This window comes from Gossypium hirsutum, chromosome D06 (assembly GCF_007990345.1).
Source record: "Gossypium hirsutum isolate 1008001.06 chromosome D06, Gossypium_hirsutum_v2.1, whole genome shotgun sequence".
NCBI lineage: Eukaryota > Viridiplantae > Streptophyta > Magnoliopsida > Malvales > Malvaceae > Gossypium > Gossypium hirsutum.
The window spans coordinates 21,305,746-21,330,872 of record NC_053442.1 but is presented as its reverse complement, the minus strand read 5'-3'; the positions used below and the strand labels follow the sequence as shown (position 1 = coordinate 21,330,872).

Below are 25,127 nucleotides of genomic sequence, written 5' to 3'. Positions count from 1 at the left end.
TCTGTTACTTTCATATTTTTTTTATTCTCTCAATCTCTCTTTATTTTATAACAAAATCTAAAATAATCAAAAAAATTTAATGGTAAACTATTGTTAGTTATTAAGCTATAAGTTTCTGTTTTGGCCACTTAATTAAAAAAATTATAATTTGGTCATTTAACAAAAGAAAAAAGTTTCATTAGCGAGCACCATTCAACGATCAGTACGGTAGATTAGTCTCCATTGATGAGTAGAAGAATATACATTAGATCCAAGTCGATCAAACGGTCAGTATTAGAGATCGGAGAAAAAAGTTGTTTAAATTTAGTTTGCAGATTCGTGACGTCCAAAGATGTTTCATAAAAAAAATAAACTGTAGAAGAGAAAGAAAAAAAGAGATTTTGATTGGTATAGGCAATATAAATTAAGCAAGTCATATAATATCGTTTTAACAACTTAATAACTTTGAAAACTGTTGAATAATTTAATAATTAAATTATAATATTTTTTTAATTAAATAACTAAAACAAAAACTGACTAGTTTATCCAATTTTCAAAAACTCCGAATCCACTCGATCGACCTGGGAAAACACAATAAAAAAGAACCGTTTGACGTATGCGGTCGCCAAAAGCGTTGGTATCATCTGGAATAGGCCACGTGTACCTTCCCTTTAATAACACGTGGTCGATTTTGGTTGAGTCTTCCGACTTTTTCTTTCGATCATTCCCAAATGATTGGGAAAGGTCAAAAAGGAAGAAAAAATGAGAGGAAAAAAATTTATTTTCCAAAAATAAGAAGAAAAAAAACAATTTGATTTAATTTTAGATGGATAAACGGTGAGAGAAGCGAGGAGGGGGGAAAGAGGAGGAGACTTTCCTGCCCATTTTGGACTGTTTAATTTTTATTTGTTAAAGAGATAATTCGTAGGAGTCTCCGGAATATTCCGCTATTCATTTCGTCGGAAGGTCACCGGAATTGCATTGCATTACACTGCATTGATCTTTTCAATAAAATTTTATTTATATATATTTTCCAAACTTTTTGCGTTTGCTATTTTTTTTTGGTGAGGGAAGATGGTGAATTATTTGGTGGAGAGAGCTACGAGCGATGTGCTGGTCGGGCCTGATTGGGCTAAGAATACCGAGATCAGCGAAATACTTAAACATGATCCTGGGTAAAATGCCCGTATATGTGTCCCATTGGATTTCCTATCTCTGCTCTTATGATTCTATTGATGATTTGCATTCAATTTGATTATAAAGAATAAAATTCCTCTACTGATAGTAGATTTAAGAGAAATTAAATAAATAATTTTCTTTTTATCGCATGTAAAGTAAAAAGAAAGATTTTGTTCAGGAAGGTTATCAGGATTGAACAGTTTCTTTGCTTTTTAGTTTTTTTCCCCCTTTTTTCAGTATGTATTTGGTAACACAATTTAAATATGCCTTAAGTAAGATATATAGCAGAGAAGACACAAAGGTTTAGTTTCTTCATTTTCTGGTTAATATTTGGCTTTTCTTTTTCAATTTTCTCCCACCAGGGGAGGGAGGCTGGAATGTATAAGCTGGCTGGATTTATAAGATTGAAGTTAGATTTTTTTTTTCTTTTTGTGTTTTTAAAAGGGTACTAAATGATATAAATGTGATTGTTAATTATCAGGCAAGTGAAAGGTGTTGTGAAAGGCACAAAGAAGAAGCTTAAAAGTAAAAATCCTAAAGTTCAACTTCTTGCACTATCAGTAAGCTCCTCAGAACTTTTACTCTCATTTTTCTACTAATCCATGGATGCAATTATCACTCCTGTTGTCCTTTTTACCACCTTTTTCTCAAATGGAACTAAACTTGTTTGAATTTTGATCTACTTCCTATGTTCTTAGCTACTAGAGACCATGATACAAAATTGTGGGGAAATTGTCCATATGCATGTTGCAGACAGAAATATTCTTCCTGAGATGGTCAAAATTTTCAAGAAAAGGGTAGGAAGTTATTTTAAATCCCATGTTTGCATTTGTTTTTCTTCCAACGAAGGTTGTTCTAAGTTTTTGTAGTGCTCAATTGCAGCCTGATTATAGTGTCAAAGAGAAAATATTGATTCTGGTTGACACTTGGCAAGAAGCTTTTGGTGGGGCAAGGGCAAGATATCCACAATATTTTTCTGCATATCAAGAGTTGTTGGTATGTCTGCTGAGGCTTTCTCTTCTCAAACTGTATGAGACATGCTGCATCGATCAGGATACATTTCCTCTTACGCTTCATTTTGTTTATAACTCTCGTGATTCAGAACATGCTGTTATGCAAGTACTAGTTCTACATGGTGTGCTATTTTCCCTTCATTTTTTCTCTGAGACAAACTGGTTTATCATTTCAGCGTGCCGGGGCAATGTTTCCCCAGAGAACTGAGAAGCCTCCTCCTCAAAATAAACGCAAATCTGATCAGCAAGAGACAGCTGAGTCTTCTGAAGAGCCTGACTTCCCAACCCTGAGGTATTTTGTTGTGTCTCAACTGTTTGTGTATTTTATACTCCTTTTCAGTTCTATGATAGAGCACTGGGGACTTTCCACAAGCTAGCGCAATTATAATAGTTGAAAAAACGTGGACTACTTGGTCTTTCATGTTATTTAGTGATATTACATTGCTAATTCACTATTTCCTACTTGGTATTTTATCATGGATGACACACCTAGTCTTTTAACTGGATTTTCGTTTATTAGTTTGACAGAACTTCAGAATGCCCGGAGTATCATGAATGTTCTTACAGAAATGCTAAGCGCAATAGATCCTGCAAACAAGGAGGTATGTGTTCACAATTTGAAATCTAGAGAAAAGGAAGATAAATTTGTTTACTTGCTAAAATGATTCTGTGTCCCACAAGAGCATAATAATGCAGTTTCTAACTGAGAAGTTATTAATTGGATTTGAAGTAAAAGCTAAATTCTGAATATAACCGACACTTCTGTAATAATTTGGTTGGCAATGTTCAAATTCATCAGTTTGTGAAAGCATTTTTACACTGTAACTTCATTTTTTTCCAGCTTTTGTAATGAAAAACTTTTCAAAAGCTCATGAAGTTTCATGCTGCTAAATCCCCCAATCTTATAACGCATATTTGGTGACCTTTCTTCTACAACTTCAGGGACTTAAGCAGGATGTCGTACTTGACTTAGTGGAGCAGTGCCGCACCTTTAAACAAAGAGTTGTTCACCTAGTTAATTCAACATCGTAAGGATGCTCTTTCTTTTACTATAACTTCCTAGCGACCTTGGTACCTTTATGTCGATGACTCAATGTTGTCATCTGTCTCCATCACTTGGACGTTCTTTTCTGTGTAGAATTTTTTATGCTTTCTGTTTGTTTTGCTTTTACCTCGTTCTTAAGGTGTTTGTTTTGTTTTGCTATCTTATTCAATGCTTGACCGAAAAGGAGGGGAGTGAAACCCTGAGATCTTAGGTCAAAGGACTTAACTATCTTATTCAATTATATTCTTCTTGGTGCTATGTTGTTGACAAGATGCCACAGCCCTCCCTAGAGGATTTCATTTGTTTTCTATTCGTTTTTTTTTCTTTAAAACGCACTATGAGAACATCTTATTGAATATATTTGTGCGCATTTCAATTCAATTTCTGTATGATATTGTCACCTATTCAAGATGTATGGTGTACGAATTGCATCGGTAGTTACTTTCTGACCTCTGGGGAATTGTATAAAGAGCTGTGTGAAATACTTTTACATCTAAAACATATATTACCTTTAATTCTCCATCTCTTGTAGGGATGAGTCACTTCTATGCCAAGGTTTAGCATTGAATGATGATTTGCAGCGGGTACTAGCAAAGCATCAATCATTAGCTACAGGAACTTCTCAAGCAGACAAAAATAAGCCTGAGCCTGCAAAAGAACCTGCCAAAGCCGGCGGTCCTCTGGTTGATACTGGCCATATCAGCAACCAGTCTAAGGACAGGTAATGATACTTCTATGAGCTGGATTTACAATATGCAGGGAACTGGTGTTTAAAATGTGTTATTTGTTACTACAGGAAATTATTAGTGGTGCGAATCATGCTCTTAACTCAGAATCCTGAAACTTCGTTACAAGTTTCTTTCACCAATTTGGGTTTTTTCTCTTCTTTTTTAGTCTTGGTAGAATTTAGTCACAGAGTTTTTCGAAGTATGTTACCTTATTGCAAGGGCCTGATTATGTTGAAGACCAAACCCGTTGAACTTTTCTAGATCTAATGATTAGTAGTGTATTTCTCGGGGTGCTTAATTTGCTCATCAAATTTTAGGAAGTCAAGAAACTGAAATTTATTGGGTTTATTTCATTAAAAGCCCTCGAAATATAAACCAAATTCTAAATTGTCCATAAACTATGATCAAATTTTAAATTTATCCTCAAACTTCGAAACACTTTAATTAAGTTCTTAACGTATCAGTATTGTATGAATCAGATTCTTCTATCAACCTAGTCATTAGTTTAAGCATTAAATACCATCTTAAATTTGACATGAGGCATATTTAAAACATGTTATTATAGAGATAACATGTTAAGAAAGAGAAATAGCCCTCTCAAATTTTATTAATCGTCTTCGTTTTATTTAACATGCCGGATGGCAAATATAAGCTGCCTATGCAATAGTACAAAAGTGTTTGCAATTTGATCCATGTGTTTTAAATGTGCTTCATGTCGGTATTTGAATTGATATTTAACATCAAAATTGACAGCTACACTGATGGAAGGACTTGATTAATACAAATACTGAGTTTAGAGATCAGTTTAGAATTTGGATGATAGTTTGGAGAAGTTTGTTGCAGTTAACCCAAATTTTATTTAATTCCGGTTGAAATGTCATCCTTGATCAAATGATTCCGGTATCTCGAGCTTTTGACTAACATAATTTCTCCGCAGATCCATCTCCAGCACTGCTGCAAGTTCTCAACATACACCTCCAGCAGCAGCGAGTCCCAAAATAGATCTGCTTAGTTCCGATGACTACAAATCGCCAGAGGTAGATAATTCACTGGCCATTGTTCCTTTTGGAGAACCACAACAACCAACTCCTGCACCAGAGCAGAACGCCATTGTTCTATATGATATGTTCTCTGATGGTACCACCAATGATTCTTCAAGAACACAAGGTTTTGGTGGTCAAACCAATCCTTTGACTCCTCAAATTCAGCACCAGCAGAACTTTCACGCGAATGGAAATGCAGCAAACGTGGGATCACCTGGATATGACACACATGGTTTGACTGGACAAACCGATCCTTGGACTACTCAATTTCAGCAGCAACAGAATTTCCATGTGAATGGAACTGCAACAAACATGGGATTTCCATATGAGAAGTCATATGCCCAAGGCACAGGTCCTTCCTGGAATAGTCAGCTGGATCAGCATGCCGCAGACCCTTTCTATGGTTTGTTTCTATTTATAATAAGCTTTTTATACATAAATAGGTCCTATTTTTGTCGCAGAGTCTTCTTGTATTTAGGGACAGTCACGTATGATTGCGGCATGCTGCATTCCACTCGGGAAAAGCAACATCATTAGGTCAAAATATTCCGTCAGTCCTTATATTTTGACAAAGTTTGAGATTTAGTCCTTATATTTAAAAATTAAATCCTCTTCACTTTGTAGCTTCAAAAGTTTTAGTCCAATAGTTTACGCCTTTAGTATTTTCTGTCAAATTTTGCTTAGGATTTAGTATGCTTATTATGTTTATAATGATTTGCTTCTCAAGTTGGTATAATTTCATAGATATATGGATAACAAATTTGGACTAAAAATACTACGATGTCAATGATTGGTCCAAGTTACATGTTATTAACCTTCTTTAAGCATTTGGACTAAATCTCAAAGTTTATTCAAGAATTGAAAGTGACTACATATATTGACCGCCTCACTATGGTCTTTTCTCTTACCAAATTAATGCCGTGATGTTTTAGGCTTATTTGACGGGCTGAATAGTTATATTCTTGATACTGCTACAATAAAATCAATGAAGCTTAATTTTTCCATGTTGAGAAGGTACCCAGTATAGTGGCTCACTACCACCACCACCCTGGGAAGCACAGGGAGCAGACTCTAGCCCAGTTGCAGGTGCTCAGTGGCAACCCCAAGGATCCCAACATATGGGAAGTGATCAGGCGGTGGGCATGTACATTCAGCCGATCACACCCGGTCATTATTCGACAATTAATAATCAAGCCAATCAGGGAAACCAGTTTGCTGATTTCAACCACCAACAAAGCCCGGGAACTCAGTACATGGGCATGGTTCCACAGCAAATGCCAGGTGGTCAAATGACTTCTTACCCTCAACATACTCAACAAATGTACGGAAACCCCCAAATGGGAGCATCTGGGTTCGGTCAGCAGCAGTATCTTGATGAACAAATGCATGGGCTATCCATCAGAGATGACAATGGCCTAAGAAACTCTTCCTACCAGGTTTCTACTTCCTCTTACGTTCCACCCAGCAGGCCTTCAAACCCAGAAGATAGGATGTTTGGAGACCTTGTTGACATGGCAAAAGTTAAATCAACACCAACACCTCCTTGAAGAGCTGGTACAATGTGAACCTGAATTCTTTTATTTTTTATTATTATTTACATTATTTCAGATGGCTAACTTCCTCTTTTCTCATTTTCCTATTTTTCCCCACTTTAAGCTCTCTTGAAAATTTTAACTACATATAACATATATTATCCATCTCTTGACTCCTATTTTGCGTTGCATGTTTTGGTATAAGAATCATGCACATCATCCCCTGTACAGAAAATGGAAAAATCAATTCATTTGGGTTAAGTTGATATTATTGACATTTGGTTTTCTTTTCTTTTCTTATTATTTGTTCATGTCATAGAATGTATGTATTGAACTTATAAGGCTGTTGTAATATTTTACTCTCCCCAATAGGCTATTTGCTTTCGATAAAGAGTTGTCTACAATTACATTACTCAAACTCAACTTTGGGTGTCAAATTCGGATATGATTAGATTATCCTAAGTCTTTCAATGTATTTGGAAGAAAATTGGAGGTATTTGTGTGTCAAAGAAAATGAATAGTTCGAACAACACAAGTCTTATTGAATTTCTCTACTCTTAAGATGCATTGGATCTGGCGATTTCAGACATGATCTAAATAATAAACATGAATACAATATAATAGATAAGGGATGAATGGATGAACTTATCACATTTAATACATCCATAATATTAATTTGTCATGTTTAGTACATATATCTTATGCCAAATAACATGAGGAAAAGTTTATTTATTATGTATATATTATAATAATTAGATATAAAATAAAGAATAGTTAGTATAGATTTAAACTTAAAATTAAAAAAATAAATAATCAAAATATGCGAAAATTTTCCCTTCTCTTTGTTAAAAATAAGTCATAGAAGTGGCTCAATATTACCAATTGAGTTAGTTTATTGCTAAGCCATATACTAAAACATGCTTAAAAACTAATACAGGATTAATGTTATCAGCTATCAATTAGTCGAATGGCAGCTTGTTACTAAGTTCTACTTCTTTGATCGTTAAAGAGGGTATTAAATGTTTAGAATACTAATCAAAACAGAAAAAATTGAGACCATAGAGACGATAACGATATTACTATCATCCCGAAACTGCAAACTTTCCATCTAAAGACATAGAACGAAGATCATTGATGCTAATCACGAGAGATGCAGAAGTGGAACAAGGAACTTAAACCTTAACAATAATATTGCATTTTAAACTAATTTTCGGAGAAATAAAACATATCTTGGTTCGATTCATGTCTGACTGATTTCTCAACGATCAACACTTCCAGCATTCATCATATCCGTAACAAACAACAAGAAGATTATTAAGAATGAACCCTTACAGAATTCGAGTTCGTAATGAAATTACACTCCATTTTGGCAAGAAAAATTACCAGACACTAACCACGGGTGCTGTTATAAAGGCATAGAGATACCTGCAACATCAAAAAAACAACATGAATCAGAACAAATGATATGTTCTTGTAAACATTCAGAAAGAAATAATACGAACGAGATATTTCGTTTTTAACATTATTCAATCAATTTAGCATCACTACAGACTGTCGTGCTTTATTAAGCAAATACAATGCAGGCTTCTTTGACAAAATAAAGTATCACCAAAGTATGCATGCCTTTACCAGTGAATGCTGGAGGACATTGCAGGCTATAAAACTAAGCTGTATAGAGGAACATTTATAGAGAGAACATCTAAAACCGTCAAGATAAGAATTTTATGTTGGGAGTCAAGATAAAATTAAAGATGTTTTTGGAAAAAAACAAGTTATTATTTTTCGAGCAAGAAAATACTTTTGATCAAAAGAGCTTGTAGAAGACAAGGGAGGCCGAGGCAGTCGGGTTCGCCCTGGTCATAACGCAAATGGTTATATGAAACAACCACGACACATATTTCAACAATTCATTAATGATTCTTACAATAAAAGGTTGAATTTTTGTGAAATAATACCAATTATAATGATATATGCTCCCATACCATAATTATTTCAAACAATCCTTTTCTCAACTATAACAAAGCAAGAATTCTGAGATCAAAAACTATATTAATAAGCTTCAGTGGTGACAATGTTAAAACAATGAACATTAATACCAAAAATAAAAATAAAAATAATCCATGAGTTGAGTAAATAGAGAGACCTTGAGGAATCAACCCCCAACTCTGAGATTCTATAGCAAGAAATGATCTGAGGCGAGCCGAAGCAACCGCACTGTGCAACGGCATCATTGAGATTAAGCAGCTCAGCTCCACTGGTAATCTAAATGAAGGGGAAATTCCCATTTCTCTAAGAAATCAAACCAAAAAGGAAAGAGCTAGCAAAATCATTACTTCAGAGATTCAAATACTTTTACTTACGAACAAGGCTCACCTTGAAATCCCGGAAATGCGCTTCACTGAAGAAGAAGAAGAAGCAGAAGAAAACTGAGACTGAGAGCTCGATTTCAATGGAGAAATAGTGGGTAACACTGGTTTGCTGCTTTTAAGCTTTACAGGAAGAGCCTTTAACCGAGATGATGATAATCTGGAGAGAATCGTCGAACCAGCCATTAAAGCTTCTTCTCTTTTCTTTTTTTCCTTCTGGAATATGGATCCTGAATTGCTATTACAGAGGGGTTTAAGCTCTTGTAATTTCTAGGGTTTATGCCACATTTTTTTTCACGTTTGGTTACGCATTTTAAATCATCCTTCGCGAGTATTATCCTATTCCGGTCGGGTCAAGCATCAATCACCTTAGAGCTTATAACCATTGATTTTCTTCTAAAATAACTTTATAAAAATACGGTATGTTTTTAATTTATGAAAATTTAAAAATTTGAATCTAAGGCTTACTTTCGATTATTTTTAGACAACATACCACAAAAAATTAAGAAAATAATAAATAATTACATAATTCAAAAAAATCAATTATCACTTAAAAAAAATTCTCATACTCTATTTTTAAAAAAAATTATGATATTAAAATAAATTGTATCTTTTAGATCTGAGTACTTAACAAAATAATTTTAATAATGCTAACAGTTGAACCTAAATTCTGATATCTAAAAAGTAGGACTAATCCAAAAATAAAAGTACATGGACTAAATTTCAAATTTACAAAGAGTACAATGACTTATGACATATTTTAATCTAGTATAAAAATATGAATATTTCAATTATATAAATATGAGTATTTTTTTAAATAATGCTTAGCTTCATCTATCCCTTACAACTTTAATATGTCAATATGTACTCTCATATATGTAATATATGTAATTTAAATTAAATTTTAATTAAGCATTATTTATTATTAAGTTTATATATGACATTGATTATCACAAAATATTTTATTAGTATAAAATAAATTTTGATTGTTAAAAGGAAATTGTACTATAATATTTTATAAAAAGTATATTTATGTTGTGTCTTGTTTACAAAGAACAATGTAAAATATAAATTTATAGACATAAAATAAATTCAATTAAACAATGAAAAGATAAAAAAAAATCTCAAATGTATGTTTGTTTTATTGAAAACAGTTTTTATGAAATATTTTCAAAAAATATGCCAAACAACAAAAAAATATTTTATGCATATTCATCCAAACACTAAAAAATATTAATTTATTTAAAAAATTAAATTATTTTTTATAAAGGAGATTTGTGTGTGCGCGTGGAATCTCAAAATAGTTTAATTTGTTAAGAGATCTGTTTTCTCCATTCACATAACGCAAGTGTTTTCCAAATATTTGATATTCATGCATTCAAAATTAATGATTTTGAGAAGAGTCAAACTTTATATTACATTATTATTGACATTAATTTGTTTCATTATAAAAAAGAAAAATATGATCTTAATTTAAGCTATTCGCTTATATAATTAATGTTATTCATTTATTCATTTTCTATAAATAAACAATCTTTTGAAATTATGTTTCTAATAGGCCAATTTAGTCCGGGCTCATAAAAAATAATAAACCCAAAATAATAAAATAAAGTCCAAAATTATATCATTTGACCCGATCGGGATGGCCCATTACTTAAAAAGGTTGAAGGTCTATCTACAAGCTTGATGCATATGGAAACATAATCTTCAAGGATATGCAATCTTAGATATGATATGCAATCTTAAAAGATATGATTTTGTAATCTTAGAGATTTAATTTGTAGATACCTTTTAATCTTAGCCGTTGATGTAATTAATCTGTATCGTTAGATTTGGGAAGGCTCAACTATAAATAGATGCCTCTCCCTTCATTGTAAAGGATGGAAGGGGGGAGTAATAATAATTCTTAAGAGTATTCACTCAGATTTCTCTCTCTCTTGCGTTATTATTTTCTGTGGCTTATTCTTATTTTGTTGATTTGTGTATAATTTATTTATTGATTTGTATATTATTGATTTCAAATCTCTTTTTCCCTTATTATTCATTTTCAAATTCATTATTTTCAAATTTGTTTACATTTTATTTTGCCTTATATTTTTTTTAAAATTTATTGGTATTTGATTATTGATGTTATTTAATCCTCTATTTGTTATTTTAGTTTTTTATTATTAAATTAATTATTTTAATATTATTAATACTATTATGTGGCATCATTAATCTTGTATCATTATTATTATTATTATTATATTCATGCGCATGCATCGTTTTTATGTAATATATACATTGTTTTATATATAGTATACGTATGCTTATATATATTTTATACATATGTTTTTGTTTTTATTTTACTTCCTAACTTTTATATACATATATATACTTTTATATTTAATTTCATTTTTTTTTACTTTTGTATATATGTACATGTATGTATTTATATATTTTTCTAATGAATATTTTATATATATATATATGCACATGTCTATGTTTTTTTTATTTGCTTAAATACAAATTTACATTTTTAACACATATGTTATAATATATATATGTATATTTACATATTTTTCTTTATTTTCATAAATGCATTATATATTTTTTGTTATAAATTCTATAGGTCAAAATTTTATATGTAAACCCATGTGTACGTCTTTTATCCTTTATAATTTCTATATATATTATGTACCTCTTATTCTTTATATTTTTTGTTTATTTCTTTCATTTGTTTATTTATTTATGTTTTCATTTATATTTTAAAAGAGTTTTTTTTATTTTGCTCATTTATTTGATATCCTTGCATTGTCATTGTTTATTTTTTTTATGTATATTAGTTTCGTTTATTTATTTGTTTATATTATTTTTATGTCATTGTTGTATTTATTATTGTTGTATTTGTTATCGCGACATTTATACAATATAACATTACATCATCTTTTACTCGAATTTAAAAATAGAAAATTTTTAAAATAAAGATAATACTCGTATTTAGGATTTTCAAAAAAATTGAGCCCTAACGTATTGGGTTCCAATTTTCTTCGTAAAATCTAACAATCGAGGATTGCTCTTTAATCAAACAAAATAAAACTTGTCATCGAGAATTCAATATGTTGTGTCCTAACGTATTGGATGTGACGCGTTGATTTCTCGAGATATAAATTTTTAAAAAAAATAAAGGAAATATTCATTGTTTGGGATTTTAAGAAATCGTGCCCTAACGTATTGGGCTGCGATTTCTTCATAAATTTTAAACAATTAAATATTTTCTTAAATTTTATTACACGAGTTTTTTTTGGACCAACTCATCTTGAAAAGAATAAAATATTGTGCCATAACGCATTGGGTGTGATATTTTTTTTTCAAAATGGGAAAGTCTTAATAAATAATTTAATTTAACTAAGGATCGTATTTATTAACTCTCGACATTAAGACATTAATTAATCAACTTGGTACCAAATTTTGGGCGTTGCGAGGGTGCTAATCATTCCTCGTACGTAACTGACTCTCGAACCTATTTTTCTAAAACTCGTAGACAAAGTCATTTTAGATGATCCAATCGCACCTCAATAAAAGATTGGTGGCGACTCTTATTTTCATCGACAACTAATTTTTATTTTTTTCCAATATAAAAATAGTTTCGACAATGTTCATAAGTAAAACCAACGGATATTGCAAATTAGTAAGAGATGGGAGAGAAGGTTGAAAACAACTATTTGATATGACGGTGCAGGTTGTGATGCTTCACTTTCATAAACAACTTATAGAAATAATTGTTTTTTCTTTCTTTTTATTTTTTATTTTGGCTCATTGCTTACTTTTTCTTATTATTTTGTTACTTGCTTTTATTTATTTTTATTAAATATTCATCATTTTTTTATAAATTTATATTTATTTTTAGTTTTTAGTTTGTTTTTGAGAAAATAAAAAGTTTAGGCAAAAAAAATTACATATAGAGTATTTTTTTAATATAAATTTCAAACCAATTATTGAATATATATTAATATATAGAGTATTTTAGATCAATATGATAGAGATTAGGTCGGTTTGAAATTTTACATGCATGACAAATACAATTATATTGATAAATTCAATGGTTGGATTATTAAAATATTAATCATATAAATAGTTATACAAGTGTTTTACTATTTTAGTTTTTACACTATATAAGTGGATCCTTCCCCATTTATACATTATATTTATTTTATAATTTAACTTAGGCTCAAATAAAAATTATTATTTTTACATTGAGTTGAATTGGGCAAAATACCATTAAAAGCCATTTTTTTAAAAAATTTACTGAAATGGACCCGGTAAATAAATATTTACCGGAATGGCCCAATTCCCTAAAAGCGCATCTACGTCAGCGCGCTTCTGCTGAGTGGTAAGAAAATGCGTCCTTGGGGGAGCGTTTTGTCTACGTGGACACAAAGCGCGCCCTCAAGGACGCGTTTTCTTGCCACGTCAGTAGAAACGCACTGACATGGAAGCGCTTTGCCCGCGCGTGAATAGTAGCAACGGCTACTTTTTTAATCGTTGGTGACCCCCCCAACGGTAAAAAAAACTATAAAAACCCCCTTCATTTTTCTTTCACAACTTAATCATTTCTCTCAAATTCTCTCTAATATTCTCTCAAATTCCTCTCAAATTATTTTTAAAAAAGGTTTAATTTTTTAATTATTTTTAAAAAAGTTTTAAATTTATTTTTTTGAATTTTTTTAGATCATAAAAATTTGATCGTGTTAGTAATGACCGGGGAATTAATTCGTCTTAATGACAAGCACATATCCGTCGAGCAAATGAAAATGGTAAGTGTTATATTTAATTTTTAAATATTATTTAAGATATTTTTTATTTATGCAATTTTAAATAATTATTATTTTATTATTTGTTATAAAAGGTTGTAGATCGGATATTACAATGCTATATCCGCAACATGCATGGTCCTCCATCACCGTTGGTAGAGAACTACTTGCGGGAAGTGAGTTTTTGGCAAGTGGCGACTGTAGGCTAGGGATGCAAGTTGGACCCGAAACTCATCAGTGCGTTGATTGAGAGGTGGAGACCCGAGATGCACACATTCCATCTTCCATGTGGAGAGTGTACTATCACTTTGGAAGATGTCAATTTGCAATTGGGATTGCCGGTGGACGGGTACGTAGTCACTGGGTCTGTTCAATCTGGTGATTGGGGAGCGGTATGCTACGAGCTTTTAGACGCTATTCCGGAGAATATTAACAGAGGTCGAATCGAGATAGGCTGGTTATGAGACACATTCCCGGATTCGGATGATGATTCTACCGAATTATAAAGAATCTGATATGCTCGGGCATACATTCTTCAGATAATTGGAGGTTATCTGATGTCGGACTTGTCACGGAACCTTGTACATCTAAGATGGCTGCTAAAACTCGTTGATTTTAGAGCAGCTGGTGAATTGAGTTAGGGGTCTGCCGTTTTGGCCATATTGCACCGGAAGATGTACGGGGCAACGCGTGTAACACCTCTTACCCGTATTCGATGCCGGAATAGGGTACGAGGCATTACTAGAACACATACATTTGCATACGTATTAAACCGAGTTACAAAATTTCATTCAAATTAAGATTTTCCAATTTATTAACATGCTTTTATAAATCTTTACATTATAACTTCAAAATATTATAATTATAACGATAGGGCCAACGAGACCCGATACTTACTCGTGTAATTTCAATGCTTCATTTTTATTTCATTCAATTCACAATTTCTCATGTTCACAATTCAAATCAATTTCTCAATCCAATATACGTTTCAGTACCACCATAATTCTTTTAATTCAAAACATATCACTAGAAACTTCCATTTAATTCACGTACAATTCAATATTATTAAGTTCAATACTAATACGTATTCACCATTTAACTCAACATTTATCGAGTTTACCTTTCATTAACACATTTATAAAATTCTTAGTATTGCAATGCAAACATCACTTAAGCTTAAATAACAACATCGAATCAACTCATCATCCTCTTTTTCGTCATTTTATTCTTCAAGTATGAACTTAGTATTTCATTTTCTTTCCACACCCATTTCCTACGAATATTACACAAAACAATAACATATCATTCAACCATAGTCGCAAGCTAATACATTTAATCCATATACCATTCATGGCCTTACTTCATACCAAATCATATACCAAATATACCATACATACATACCATGAAACTTTATTTTCCAATATGAGCTTAAACCATCATCAATAACATACAAATGTAAGCATCATTTCTATTTCCACGTTTATCGATTATAATCGATCATGTAACCAATTATACATAAATCATTCATATATATATATATTTAATTTTCCTCCTCCTCATCTCCATTCCACATCCTTAGTGTACTTAACATTCTTAGAAATAATAACATTTTCTATAGTTTCTTTATTCACCCTTATGTATATTCAAAGCTGTCTATCTGAGTCAGTATCACTAAATTATTTTTATCTAGAGCTATAGAACTTCAAATTAAGAACCGTTAATTTTCTCTGAAACTAGACCCACATATATTCTTACCATAAAATTTTCAGAATTTTTGGTTCAGCCAAATAGTACATTTTAATTCTTTACCTTGTTATGCAGTCTGACAATTCTGACAACTCTTTACTAAAAATGAATTATCTCATTGTACAGAATTCAAATGGTGTTTTCGTTTGTTTCTATTGAAAATAGACTCATTAAGGATTCTAATCATATAAATGATAACTCATAATTATTTTTGTACAATTTTTAATGATTTTCTAAAATCAGAATAGGGGATTCTGAAATCAATCCGACCCTGCCTCACTAAAATTCAAATATCTCAAAATGTATATCTCTTTTGCTTGCTCTGTTTCTTTTATGTAAAAATAGTCATCTTAAGATTTCATTTCATATCTCATTCACTCTCTAATTCAATTTCTACCATTTTTGGTGATTTTTCAAAATCACACTATTGTTATTATCCAAAACTGTTTTGTTGCACATTTTACTTTTTCATAATTTCATTATTTCTTTTCATCTTACTCAAGGGTCGATTAAATATCGAACCCAATATTCATCACGTAACCTTATTCGATTCACATATTTTTTCACTTATCCAATTTCCCCGATGAACACTTCGAAATATTAACCGTTACACGGTGGAATCAGCACTTAGCAACCACCTCATGTTCAAAGGATCCCGGTAGAATCAACACTTAGCAACCACCTTATAATCAATGATACGGGGAATCAACACATAGCAACCCCTTTCACAATTAAGGATACGGTAGAATCAACACTTAACAACCACCTTATAATCAATGATACGGGGAATCAGCACATAGCAACCCCTTTCACAATCAAGGATACGGTGGAATCAGCACTTAGCAACCCCTTACATTCAAAGAATCCCGGTCAAATCCGAGTGTTCAATCGGGAACCTTACTTCACAACATTTTACCAACTTTTCCAATTTATTCACATTTTGTAATCTACATCAAATACTTATTCTATATTCAATCATATCTCAACAATATATTAAATAAAATTAAAACAATGTATTATTCACATACAAACTTACCATCATGCTTTCAAGGTCAATTCCTCATCTTTCTTGGTTTATAATAACACACTTAACTTATTTAACACTCACATTACTCAATCTAGTCCTAAAATCACACTTTGGAAAAGATTATATTTTTGCCCCTAAAGTTTCACAAAATTATGATTTTGTGCCAAAGCTCGTAAATTGAACTTCATCCCTTATTCTTATGTATTATGACATGCTGAACGTTTTTCCCTTCTATGGTAACGTCAAATTCCTACTCTAACACTTACTTATGAACATTAGGAATTTTTACCGATTATGTCGTTTTACTCGTTTTCACTTAAAATCGCTTAGTAAAAGTTGTTTAACATAATTTCAAGCTTCATATTCTACCACAAAACATCTAAATAAACACATTTTACCTATGGGTATTTTTCCAAATATAAACCCTAGATTAAATTATTGCTAGAATAAGCTAAATCAAGTTATCAAGACTCTAAAAACGTAAAGAACATTAAAAACGGGGTTAGAACGGACTTACAATCGAGCTTGGAAGCTTGAAAACCCTAACCATGGCTTCCGCCTTGCTAATTTCAGCCATGAGGTTGAAGATGATGATTTTTGGCCTATTTTGTCTTTTTAATACATTTTAATTACCAAATTACCAAAATACCCCTAATTTAAAAATTTCCTATTTCACTTATCTCATGTCTATTTTTGTCCACAATGTAACCAATGGTCTAATTACCATTTAAGGACCTCCAATTTAAAATTTCATAACAATTGGACACTTCTAACATGTAGAACTCAACTTTTGCACTTTTTACAATTTAGTCCTTTTGGCTAAATTGAGTGCCCAAACGTTGAAATTTTTGAGTGAAATTTTCACGAAATCATTCCGTGAAATTTTAGACCATAAAAATATAATAAAAAATAAATTTTTCCTCGTCAAATTTGTGGTCCCAAAACCACTGTTCTGACTAGGCCCAAAATCGGGCTGTTACGACGCGACCAAGTAAAGAGAAAATTAGAGGTTGCCTATCACTACTGCAGTCATGGGCACAGTTTAGCTTTCCATTTTTACATCCTTGAGTGGACCACGCATATACATTCTCACTCATAACGAGGTAAATTTTATATTAGATTTTACAATTATTATGTAGATTTAAAATATAATAGTATACTAAAAATTTATTTAATTAGGTGGAACCATTCGGCAAGTTATGCTCGATTACCTACCTCTCTTGAAGATATACGACATCTATTAGGCCAACAATCGGAAGCACAAGTAAGTATTAAATAAAATAGATATTTCCATAATGAGCTAGTCGATTGGTATTTAGTATTTAGTATTTAGTATTTAGTATTTAGTATATATAATTAATATTTCCATCATGTTAACATACTTTCAATGGACACCATACGAGGATCCAGTAATTCAGGCAGTAATTCCGGATAAATACTTCCAAAATCCAAATGCTTGGCATGTGAAAGTTGCATTGGTCAACTATGCGACCATGGAGATGCACCAGTCGAGCAGAGTATTACGACAATTTGGATTCTGACAACCGATCCCCGTGGCACCTGAGGTGTTGGATGATCATCACAAAATTGACCTACGGCAATTGCATACGAATTGGCCGAGATTCTGGTCACACTACATCCAAATGTGGGAAGACTGGTATGATTATATACCTACTCGAGACCGATCATCGTTCCTGAGTTAGCGTGCGTGCCGGAATACATACCATGGTTTAGGATCCATGGAAAGTCGTATTTACTGTCGGCAAAGGAGAGGCAGCGGCAATTGCGTGTCCAAAGGGAACGACATGACCCTTTAAATCCAAGAAGAATGAACGACGGCTTAGGCCCATCAACGAGGCCCAAACAATCACCTGGCCCATCATCAGCACCATACAATAATTAGGCCTAGCAACAGCACCGACACAGTCATCCCACCTAGCAGTTCAACCTACGATACCTACGGCACAGCATTTTCAGATGATGCCAGGTACGTATCCTAACCCTTTTATGTATCCTAGCCTTTATATGTTTCCTTTTTTCTAGTCCTATGGCAGGTTGAAGTCAATGGCCCGGTTCATCTCCATTTTCGATTATGCCGAGTGGACCGCCGATGTCTAGGCCAGCGTCGTACGAAGGATCGCAAAAGGGGCCGTCGGAGAGCTCTTCTTTTTCCCAATCCCCATCATCGTGGGGGTTTCAAACACCTTCGCCATTGGTGATGCAAACACCTCCACAGTCACTATTTTATCAAGGTGGCTCATCGTCCCAACACCAACAACCAGATCCCCTACCGGAGGAACCAAAATCCCCACCGAAGCAACTACAACCCTCACCGGAAGCTAAACAAATGAGGAATCCAACGCGTAACCGTCGACGATCGCCATGTAGCACTAATCCGGCGGGCACGGAGATTTATTTTTATTTTAATATATTTGTACAAACATTTTTACCAATTTTTGATATTATTTAATGTAATAAAATAGAAATTCTTAAATATTTTTTCATGTAATAAAATAGAAATTTACTTTTACATTTTTAATATAAAATAGAAATTCTTTTAAATAAGGCAATATGTTTAATAGATTAGATTTTTTATGTACCAATTGTAATTTACTTTTACATTTTTAATATAATAGAAATTCTTTTACATTTTCTATGTACCAATTGTAATTTACTTTAATATTTTTAATAGATTATATTTTCTTTTAAATAAGTCAATATTCTGAATATTTGTACCATTTTTTTATTTAAAAATATATAAATAATACAACGTTTTTTACAATAACGTTCAACTATTGCGATTTGGGCATGTTCTACTTTTATGGCTTGGGTTCCTACACCATCCGCACAATTTTTGTTGGCTGGTTGATTCTCGGATATCCATATTGTTACGTATTCTAGTCGAGTAAGGTCAACCCTTTGGTTTGCGACGCAATTCTCTATCTGGTAACAGCTTAAAGGGAGCAAGCGATACAGACGGCCACTTACGTTCATTTGGGACCGGTGGGAATACGTGTCTCCAGACGTTGTACATGTTTTCTAATTTGTACACTTCATCAACATAGCTCATTGGATCCAGACGGAGATTCTGACAAGCTGCAATTACATAAGCGCATGGATTACGAAATGCGTCAAACATCCCATAGTCACAAGTCATATTTCACAAGTGTACACGATATTGCCCGCCAATAACACCTTGGTGCGGTCTGTCAAACTCTGTCACGCAAAACCATAAGTTGTCTCGATCGTGACAGACTGTGTGCATGGTGTTCGCACGCGCCTTGGCCTTGTTAATTTCTTGCACTACCTTACTACACCATACATGGCCTCCCTGCATCTGGCCTGCATAACTTGCTGCTCGCTTTGGAAATAACGCCGCTAAACAAAAATATGTCTCTCGCATAACCGATGTTATCGGTAGATGACGAATTCCTTTTAGAACAGGATTTATGCATTCAGCCAAGTTTGAGGTCATATGACTATATTGTAGGCTGGCATCGTATGCTTGTACCCACTGTTCGAAAGGTATGTTACAAAGGTAGTCCGCACCTTCGCCATTAATTGAACGCAAAACTCCCAACATCTCATGAAAACGATCTTTATTTATTTCATACACTGCCAATACAAGTTCATAGTGAATATTACATATCACTCTTTCAATTAAAATAAATTAAAAATGACAAACGAAACTATATTAATTGAGACTAAATACCCATGTTGGTCACTTGTCGTCGTTCACTCTTAGATGGATATTGCCTGTAATAGTTGGAAGCAACATGCCTTAGGCAATACCGATGGTATGTCCGCTGCCATAAACTTCCCTGTCGATCAATTGCAGCTAGTATGCCGGTGCCCTGATCTGAAATATCACAGATATCAGGTTAGGGGCACACATGCCTCCTTGACCTAGATAGAAAGAAATCCCAGTCATCAGCTGACTCCCCTGGTGTTATTGCAAATGCAATTGGAAGAATTCGCCCACTGCCATCTTATGCCACTGCTAGCAATAGCTGATGGGTATATCTACCAAACATAAAGGTACCGTCAATTTGTACCAATGACTTGCAGTAGGGAAATGCGTCTCAACATTGCTTAAAGGTCCAAAACAAGCGTTTGAACACTTGGCATCCACGTAGCAATCGATCGTTGTAGTACGTATGTTCCGTTTCAAGGTCTGATATGCAACTTGGGACGTACCTCTCTAGCACTTGACACAACTGCCATATTTCATTATATGAAGCATTCCAGCCACTATGCATCTTCTCCAACGCCTTCTGGTTAGCTATCCAAGCCTTACGGTAAGAGGGCGTGTACCCCATTCAGCTATGAATATTGACAATTAATACTGGCACTGAAGTCTTGGGATCTGCCTTTACCGTGGGTAGTATTAAACTAGCTAACATAGCTGAATCCATCTTGGGATGATCTTGTGAAATACCTATAAACGGGAGTACATTAAATAATGCAACATTACATAATAACAGTATTATTCAGAAACCCTAAATATTGTACCAGCAGCACATGTATGTGGACCTTTGTACTTTTTAATCTCCCACAACCCTGTCATTTTCCTCAACGAGGCGTAGATTTTCCATGAACATGTATCGTCTTTCACTGCACACTTCACCTCAAATTTATCAGCTTTGGACTTAACCACGTGGTAGTTAATGCCGTTATTGATGCTACGTTGTTTCAAAGCACCAATAAAACTATTCTTGTTGGAAAACTGATTACCAACTTCAAATTCACCCGAATCCAGTAGCGAACTTGTACGATCCCGCAACCTGTGCGGTAAATATGGAAACTCCAACGCATCACCTACAGACAGGTCGACGTTATGCATGTGGGCTGGATGTGAGTATGCCCTGAATCGTGGATCTTTTTCTTCATCTGAACCCCCTTCAACATCTTTAGGTTCGGTTGGAATAGGCTCCAATTCAGAAAATAATGCAACTTTTGCACCATTGGGCCTGGGCTCTTGAGGTGGATCCACATCGGACTTATCTTCAAACCCACTATCATCTGCAACGTACGAGGTCCCCTCACCAGTAGATGTCGTAGGGAGTACATCATCCCTTTTTCTAGGCGTTTCATAACGTCCCCAACTGGATTCTGGTTGCCAACCACTAGAAGTTGATGCCGTTCTCCAGTACGTATTTTTAGCATCAAGCATCGACCAACCGAGGTGCATGTCTCATCCACTGACAGAGTGTCGTATAGGGGATATGTATTCCATACCGCTACCAAACATGGGCTGCTCCGTATTTTGTAACCCACTAGCCGAGTGTTGGTAGGGGTCGCGTATACCTCTCGGACAACAGTCGCAAGTGCATCGTTTGGCGATGTAAATTGTACATACAACTCCAGATATGGTGCTCCACTTTACAAGATGAGTCTTCACTATTGCTTCCAAGCTACGAGTACCTTTTATGTCAAACGAGTCATATGTCACCGGATCAACAGAAGAACAAAATCGATATGTAATAGATAGAACTTTCATTGGCGTCATCCCAAATATTTTACGCCTAATTCTTTTACGTAGTTCTGTCAAATCTATGTTTTGGTTAAAAACCAGTTGCACTGTATTCTCCGATAAAAAAACAACACTGTTCTCGGTGTGGCGAACCTCACCATCATAGTAAATAACAGCACTAATACGTTCACTCATCTTCAATTTCTATCCTTCTTACACTCTCTAAATTTTTTTTACTGTAACTTATGCAATCTGAGAAAAAAATTTACCTCATTTATAGCCCTAGGCCTAACAGAAGCTACTGTAGCAAAAACACGTCCACGTGGGAGCTTCTTTCAGTACTTTTGCTGACAAAGCATCCTGCTTAAAGCGTTTTTGACACTATTTGCTCAGAAACGTATACTTGAAATTATTTTTTCAAGAGCTACTGTAGCAAAAGCTCGTCCACGTGGAAGCTTCTTTCAATACTTTTGCTGACAAAGCATCTTGCTTAAAGCGTTTTTGACACTATTTGCTCAAAAATATCTACTCGAAATTATTTTTTCAAGAGCTACTGTAGCAAAAGCTCGTCCACGTGGGAGCTTCTTTCAATACTTTTGCTAACAAAGCATCCTAACTAAAGCGTTTTTGACACTATTTGTTCAGAAACATCAACTCAAAATTATTTTTTCAGGAGCTACTGTAGGAAAAGCATGTCCACGTGGGAGCTTCTTTCAGTACTTTTGCTAACAAATCATCCTAACTAAAGCGTTTTTGACACTATTTGCTCAGAAACGTCAACTTGAAATTATTTTTTCAAGAGCTACTGTAGCAAAAATGCGTCCACATGGGAGCTTCTTTAAATTAACAAATAATTTAATTAAGTAACCCTAAACCCCAAATAGTAATTTAATTAAGTTTTTACTTAAAAACCCTAAACCCTAATATAATTTTTAAACAATTTTTAATTAATTTACTCAAGAAATCGTAAATCCTAATTTAATTTATTTTTTCTTTAAAAACCATAAACACGAAACCTAATACAATTTTGAAAAAATTATAATTAATTTAATTGACAAACCCTAAACTCTAGTCCCTTATTTATTTAATTTTTCTTTAAAACCCTAAACCCTAAAAACTCTAACTCTAAACCCTAAACCTTAAACCATTTACCCAAAACCCTAAACCATTCACCCAAAACCAGAAACCAGACGCAGGATAAACGGCAAAAACACTTCCTCAAGGACGCGTTTTTCTGCTACATCACCTGACAACGCGCTGACATGGATGCGTTTTCGGGAAAATAGGATCATTCCAGTAATTAATTATTTACAGAGCCCATTTCAGTAAATTTTTTTAAAAAATGGCTTTTATAGGTATTTTGCCCGGTTAAATTAAACAAAATCGATGTGTCGTGAAATTAGTTATAATTCAATTTTCAAAAATAATATTTATGGTAAAAGAATTTTATATTAATATAATTGAATATTTAAGGTAAATTTTTTTACTCAAACTAAATCATATCATATATAATTATGATAATGTATTGAAACATTTTAGGAAAACATTTAAGTGGCTGACAACTATTTGCAAATTATAAATGATTAAACAATAATTCATATTTCACAAATATTACAGTCTCGTAACATTACAAAAAAAAATCAAATATTATTATTATATTCGTAATTTAAATATGTTATATCTTAATATTTTTATTATTTAAATTTTAATATCTGAAATATTTTAATGATATTACACCAATTTAAAAACAATGGAAATATAAAAATTAAATCTCATACATCGCAGGTAAATACATTAGTTTACATTAATTTATAAACACATGTAATAAAATAATTTGACCCCTTTTTTTCAAAACAAACACACAAAAAAAAAACATTTTTCACTTACACCAAACAAACAACAGATCAATAAAAATAATAATTTTAAAATAATAGATATCTTCATCAGTTTAAAAGTATTTCCAAACTCATATTTTTATATTAATGGGTCAAGTGACTTGCACGACCAACTTGAGTCAGGATGTGACTTAAAATTTCCAATCTCAACTTGGCTCCTTTTATTATTTAAATACAACAATTTTTTAAAATATATATATAGTAATATTTTTATATTTTATAATTAAATTAAATAAGTTTATATTATTTTATGAACAATGAAAAGGGTCATTTGAGCGAGTTGAGCTCCGGCCTAAAATTTCTTTAAAATCGAACGTAGCCTATAAACACCTCTAAGCATTGAAATTGAGATGGAAATGGCCCGAGGTGAAATGGATATTCACAAATCCCTCATTGCTCCACGGATAATATGCTTTGCTCCACCATTCACTCTGTTGTACTATGCATAAATCCCCATCCTGTCATGCTTCATTTCAATTTATTTTTTCTAGTTATTTCTAATATTTTTATAAAGCAAGTAAAGATTTAAACATAATTTTTTGAAAACAATTTAAATAAAAAACATATAAGTTTTTTTATAACATCTTTTTATATTTTTATCTTTTTAATAGTCATATATAAAATGGTAAAATGATAATTTTATTTAGCAAACAAGAAGAAACAAGTAATTACCATAAAGAAAATTCCACCACACCTTACTTCATTGAAAAGTTTACTCAATTCACAATTCATAAAAAAGATTTACTCAATTCAATCCATTGAAAAGTTTGGATTTTGTCATCCTTTCACCAGAATGGCGTAGACCCATTTTGGTTAAATGGAATAGTTTTAATTTTAGCCTATTGATTAGTAGAAATGTTTCATTTTTGGGCCCTCTAGAAACTTAGCTTTTAAAATTTTTTTCAGCTCCCAAATTTTTACAACTTTATTTTGGTCCTCTCAAAAAATTTCACTTTGCCAATATATACCTTCTAAATGGACAACATAAACGTGCCATGTTTAAAAAAATAGACTACCAGGTTTGACAATAAGTTTTTAGTTCATTTATCACAATTTTCTATTCTCTGTAGCACGTTTAGTCTACTCTCTTTAGCATGCTTTTGCCTTTATGTTCTTTTCTGTCAAAAGTTTCTCTTATTGTTACATTTATAATGATTTTTATTGCTCGCTCTTTTGTAAGTGATTCTCACCATGGAAAAGGATTTGGAAGGTCTCAATATAGACGATAGGGAGGAGGAGGTTCTACTATCGATTGATACGACTTTATAGAAGGCGACGTATGAATACTATTTGCTGGGATGTTTTCTG

The 25,127-nt window shown here is 32.9% G+C and overlaps 2 protein-coding genes across 3 annotated transcripts; one reads left to right on the top strand and one right to left on the bottom strand.

Moving 5' to 3' along the window:
- The first annotated feature begins 737 nt into the window (after positions 1 to 737).
- On the top strand, positions 738 to 6,794 carry LOC107901553 (TOM1-like protein 9). The gene is made up of 11 exons (XM_041095790.1): positions 738 to 945; positions 1,054 to 1,154; positions 1,640 to 1,718; positions 1,857 to 1,955; positions 2,041 to 2,154; positions 2,348 to 2,463; positions 2,692 to 2,773; positions 3,114 to 3,199; positions 3,749 to 3,937; positions 4,882 to 5,390; positions 6,002 to 6,794. Exons 2-11 carry the CDS (start codon positions 1,054 to 1,056, stop codon positions 6,532 to 6,534), a joined length of 1,908 nt encoding a protein of 635 aa, XP_040951724.1. The 5' UTR covers positions 738 to 945; the 3' UTR covers positions 6,535 to 6,794.
- An 897-nt stretch (positions 6,795 to 7,691) lies between these two features.
- LOC107901552 (protein NONRESPONDING TO OXYLIPINS 2, mitochondrial) lies at positions 7,692 to 9,288 on the bottom strand. 2 transcript variants are annotated; one of them, XM_016827608.2, is made up of 3 exons: positions 8,893 to 9,288; positions 8,663 to 8,781; positions 7,692 to 7,944 (listed from the first exon to the last, which is right to left on the bottom strand). In XM_016827608.2, the coding sequence occupies exons 1-3, from the start codon at positions 9,069 to 9,071 to the stop codon at positions 7,925 to 7,927; spliced, it is 318 nt and encodes a 105-aa protein (XP_016683097.1). In that variant the 5' UTR covers positions 9,072 to 9,288; the 3' UTR covers positions 7,692 to 7,924. The 2 variants fall into 2 exon arrangements, with proteins under 2 accessions (XP_016683097.1, XP_016683096.1); XM_016827607.2 differs by having other exon boundaries at positions 8,663 to 8,808; positions 8,893 to 9,207.
- Positions 9,289 to 25,127: the final 15,839 nt, after the last annotated feature.